Source organism: Montipora capricornis, chromosome 6 (genome assembly GCF_036669925.1).
Source record: "Montipora capricornis isolate CH-2021 chromosome 6, ASM3666992v2, whole genome shotgun sequence".
In the NCBI taxonomy this organism is placed as follows: domain Eukaryota; kingdom Metazoa; phylum Cnidaria; class Anthozoa; order Scleractinia; family Acroporidae; genus Montipora; species Montipora capricornis.
In genome coordinates, this window is record NC_090888.1 from 15,519,406 (window position 1) to 15,524,432 (window position 5,027).

Below are 5,027 nucleotides of genomic sequence, written 5' to 3' on the forward strand. Positions count from 1 at the left end.
AGGTCGTCATGTTTGCCTGTCAATTTCAACCCCCTACACTTTAAACACCGTTGTAGCTGCTCAATTGTGTAGTGTTCTGGTTCTCTCTCGAGAATTGAGCCAAGAATACGGTCGACGTCGCGTAAAACCGAAAATTATGCCTCATTTCTCTTGTGACTCTTACAGAGTCCTTACAGACTGAACTTTGTTTGTCTGAGTCACTTGGGGGTCTATAATGTCTTGACGTCATTAGTGCGAAGCGCTATGCAGTTTAGCAAACATCGTCAGTTTCGCATATAAGGGCTCGCGCGGGCTTACCATTAGAACAAATATTTGGAATAATCATTTCTCCAGATTTGACATTTTATTAGCTTTACAGTGATATATACTTTGTAAAGGTTTTATTACAAGCGACGCGCGTACGAAAGATTTTCCGGAAGACACTCCTGAAGGTTTACAGTAACCTTAACCAGATAAACACCTAAAATTCATGATGACATGGCAAAAACATTTAAATGTTAAAGCAAGCGCTTACTGTGTTTGTTTTTCAAAGGAACTGTAAACGCTAACAAAAAAGTCGTATTTCCAATTTAAGACCACACCCAGAATTTTCAGACGATCATAGCCAAAAGTAGTTGGGAAAGTTATGAAAATGAACCGCACCAGAGCTGTACTTCAACCCGCTTCTGTTAAAGCGCAAAAGAAATAATTTCACCTTCTCTTATATAGCCCCCCTCCTCCCTATTCAATGTTGGAGGGAAACACAACAATTTCCCACTAAAACCATTCCGTTTTGCACAACATTGAGTAGGGGGGAGGGGAGAGAAGCGATGAAGACGTCAAAAGTGCTGACCTTCCCAACGGTTTTGTCTATGATTGTAGACACGTTCGTTCTATGTATCGTGTGAGATGCGAACAGTGGATAGTTTAGGTGCATACTGTCCAGCTAGAAGAATCCCTAAAAGGGTCAATCAAATGGCTCGCTGCTGATAAGAGTTGTTGAGCAAGAACTAATGAGATTACGATTCAAATAAGCTCGTACTGTGTGCCAACTTACTGTAAAGTCATGTCTTGTTTTTTGTATGTGATTTTTACAGATGTTTCTGTCAAGGAACAAACTCAGATCCTATTTACAAGGGAGAGCTTTCCATCTTCTTCTGTGGCTTCTTATCGAACGGAAGGTATATATGACCTTACGGGAATTTGACCATGTTGGAAATCGACGCGAGAAAAAAAAATCATTCACTCGTAAAATTCAGGATGCCCATAACATCGCACTAAAAAAAAATGTGTTTACAACAAATGGGCTTTTTATACACCCTTTTAATAAGTCTAATATATGCCGTTTTCCACTAATGAACTCGAACTCGTGCTTTCAAATTTTATTCAGCCCCGCTTGGTTTTAAAATGGATTTATTACTTTAATATAATCGTCACTCCATTTCAATTTAAATATATTATTATTGCTACAATATTGTGTTAATTTTGTGTCAACTCGGGTTCGTTTTAGTTCTTACCACTAAGCATTGTGATACGAAAGCCAAAGACTCATCCACGCCAAGAGAAAACATTTTGTGGTAATTTTTCGTATGAAAACAAACGTTTTCTTTACGTGGATAAAACAGCACATACATTTAGAAACTGTTTTCGTTTGTGTAGCAGAAATGACTTTAAAAGCGGTGATACATAAAAAAAATTCAACCAAGAGGGCTTGCAAACCAGTGAAACCTCTAAATTCATTAACAATATCAAAAATCGGATTAGCTAGGAAATAGGTAGAATGATAGGCAAAAGATGGATTTTGGCTTTAAAATTGGAAATCGTCTCTCACTGATGTAAAAACAAAAAAATAAATAAAAGAAACGTAGAAGAAGCGAATAACTTTGAATCAGTCGACCTCTAAATTGACCCTATTTCTTGGTGTTTGTTTGTTTTGCAGCTAGTTCTTCATGTCAAAGTCATATCATAGAATCGATAAGACATATTTACAAAACGAATGAAGGGGTGGTTTTGCCAGTTCCTTGGAATGAAGGGTTCAGCTTCCAACTAGAGAACATTTTCACCAGACTTAAGATAGTCGCAAAAGAAAAGACACGCGGAACGCTGACGAAAGAAATCACCAACATGACAAGTATTTTTACATCACACAAAGATTGCCAACATCCACGGATTGTCCTGATTGAGGGTGAACCCGGCATGGGAAAGACGACCTACTGTCAAAAGCTGGCATATGATTGGGCAACTAAACAAGACTGCGAATGGGACGAGTCTTTCCCAAAAGTAGAGGTGCTCCTGCTCCTCAGATGTCGTGACATTGATTTTAGCATCTGGGAGGCTATCAACGATCAAATTCTGCCGGAAGAAATTGACCCAGAGTTGAAAGAAACGTTTTTCCGTTTCGTGCGAGAAAACCCTTCTAAAGTCCTGTTAGTGCTCGATGGGTTGGATGAGGCAGACCCTCAAAAATTGGCTGTGTACTTTAGTCTTATTCAAAGAAAGCTGCTCCCTGGTTGTAACATTGTTCTTACTTCTCGTCACGAAGCAGGAATTAAAGTAAGACCTTACTCGGACACACTGTTGGAGATTGTTGGATTTACGGGAAGTGATGCGGAGTGTTTTATAAGGAAGTATTTTCGACACGCAGTGCAAATGGGAGAGAAGCTGATAAATGTACTGTGGCATCCGTATGATGCTGATGAGCACACTGAAGGGAATTTAAATGAACTAACTAAAAACCCTTTGAATACACTTCTGCTCTGTGTGCTTTTCGAAGATTATGGCGGCATTCTACCAAACAACAGAACACAGCTGTACGTAGAGATCGTTCTCTTCGGTTTGAGGCGATACGAAATTAAGAACAACTTACCAAGCAGTGATAAATACCTTCTAATAGTTTACAAGAAGGAACTGATGACCCTAGGGAGAATGGCACAAGAATGTCTTTATAAAGGAGAGCAGCATTTCGAAGACGTCGAAGGGAATTTCAAGGAAAGTCTGTTCATTAAATTTGGCTTTCTCTCGATCCAGGCTGGCGGTAGCAAGAGAACTCCTTGTTTCCGTTATAGCTTCTTTCACAAGAGTTTTCAAGAATTCTTCTCTGGTCTACATCTTGCGTTTTCCATCCTGGATGGAACAATTGAACAGAAGTCAGTTCTGACCGACGAAAGATATTTTCATGAACTAAATCAAGTTTTCATGTTCATGAGTGGAATCATAGCATCGCAATCCGAGGAAACGGCAGTGTCGATTGTAAATGGTGTCGCCTCACTTGCAAGTGTGGGAGGCAGCAGATCTCCGTATGGCACGGACTTGTACCTGAAGTTGGCTTTAGATGTTATAGCGGAATGTAAAACTTGCTCCGAAAACCTGTATACTAAATTAGCTTATACTTTTGGCAAAATTCTTGATTTGACGGAAATTGGAATATTATTCGGGTCACGTACAAGGATTGCTGCCTTTTCCCAGGCCCTCGCAGTAAACACCTCCCGTACTACTAGGAATTCGTATGGCAACTCCATTGGTGCTGAGGGTGCTATATCACTTTCCCAGGCCCTCGCAGTAAACACCTCCCTTACTAGTTTGGATTTGTCTTGCAACTCCATTGGTGCTGAGGGTGCTACTTCACTTTCCCAGGCCCTCGCAGTAAACACTTCCCTTACTTCCTTGAGCTTGTCTGAGAACTCCATTGGTGCTGAGGGTGCTACTTCACTTTCCCAGGCCCTCGCAGTAAACACCTCCCTTACTACTTTGGATTTGTCTCTCAACTCCATTGGTGCTGAGGGTGCTACTTCACTTTCCCAGGCCCTCGCAGTAAACACCTCTCTTACTACTTTGGTTTTGTTTCGGAACTCCATTGGTGCTGAGGGTGCTACTTCACTTTCCCAGGCCCTCGCAGTAAACACCTCCCTTACTACTTTGGATTTGTATGCCAACTCCATTGGTGCTGAGGGTGCTACTTCACTTTCCCAGGCCCTCGCAGTAAACACCTCCCTTACTACTTTGTCTTTGTCTGGCAACTCCATTGGTGCTGACGGTGCTACTTCACTTTCCCAGGCCCTCGCAGTAAACACCTCCCTTACTACTTTGCGTTTGTCTGGCAACTCCATTGGTGCTGAGGGTGCTACTTCACTTTCCCAGGCCCTCGCAGTAAACACCTCCCTTACTACTTTGAATTTGTCTTTTAACTCCATTGGTGCTGAGGGTGCTACTTCACTTTCTCAGGCCCTCGCAGTAAACACCTCCCTTACAACTTTGGATTTGTCTGGCAACTCCACTGGTGCTCCTCCCCTTAGTTTTGACTCTTGCATTAAACTGTGATGAGCATGATATTCTTTCTAAAGGTTTCAGTGTTTACATCGACGCCAACAGGATCATGAGTCACAATAAGCAAGCACGACGGCGACTACGAGAACGTTGTGTAAAAATATTATTTCCTTTTACTGTAATAATTTTCCATGTCTCTCCTCGGCTTGGAAAGTGTGAATACACAATCCAGGAATAAAACTGATGAATACAGTGTGGATATTTAGAGAGAAAATAGTCATGTTCTCTCGTTCTCCACATGACCTCAAATTTCATAATTTCACGTCGTAGTCGAGACGAGAACGGCAAAAAAAAATCTTTTAAAATGTAACACAAATGCAGGGCGTGCAAAGCTATTGTTTTTGCTCGCTAAATATGCAAATTTATGGCGTTCTCGTTGCCGTTGTCGGCTTAAGGTCCCTATTGTCTTTTAGAGTTCACGGTGTTGTTGTTGAAGTTGACGACTATCTTACCCCTTGTTTTTTGGTAAGCATGCACTGAAAGGTAAAAAGTCACTTTCTTGCTAGTGCGTCACGAGAAATTAAGGGCTTACATACATAGAAATACACCCATTTTGTCTTGAGATATGTTTCAGTTAAAGTGTTAAAAGTGTTACTCTGATAAAAAATCACAGTCGAGTCTTTTTTTCTTTTTTTCTTTGGATTTTGAAAAATTGTTTGCTGAACATTTGACTGCCCAAATGTTTGGATTTTGCGATCCGCCATTACTTACGTTCAAAACTGACC

General features: G+C 40.9%; 1 protein-coding gene across 1 annotated transcript in view; it reads left to right on the forward strand.

Moving 5' to 3' along the window:
* The window catches only part of LOC138053284 (NACHT, LRR and PYD domains-containing protein 12-like), a 6,598-nt gene extending 2,302 nt beyond the window's left edge, over positions 1–4,296 (forward strand). Inside the window, exons 2-4 of the mRNA XM_068899938.1 lie at positions 1,077–1,160; positions 1,919–3,705; positions 4,201–4,296. Coding sequence (XP_068756039.1) covers positions 1,077–1,160; positions 1,919–3,705; positions 4,201–4,296 — 1,967 coding nt within the window. The remainder of the gene's footprint in view (positions 1–1,076; positions 1,161–1,918; positions 3,706–4,200) is intronic.
* The last annotated feature ends 731 nt before the right edge of the window (positions 4,297–5,027 follow it).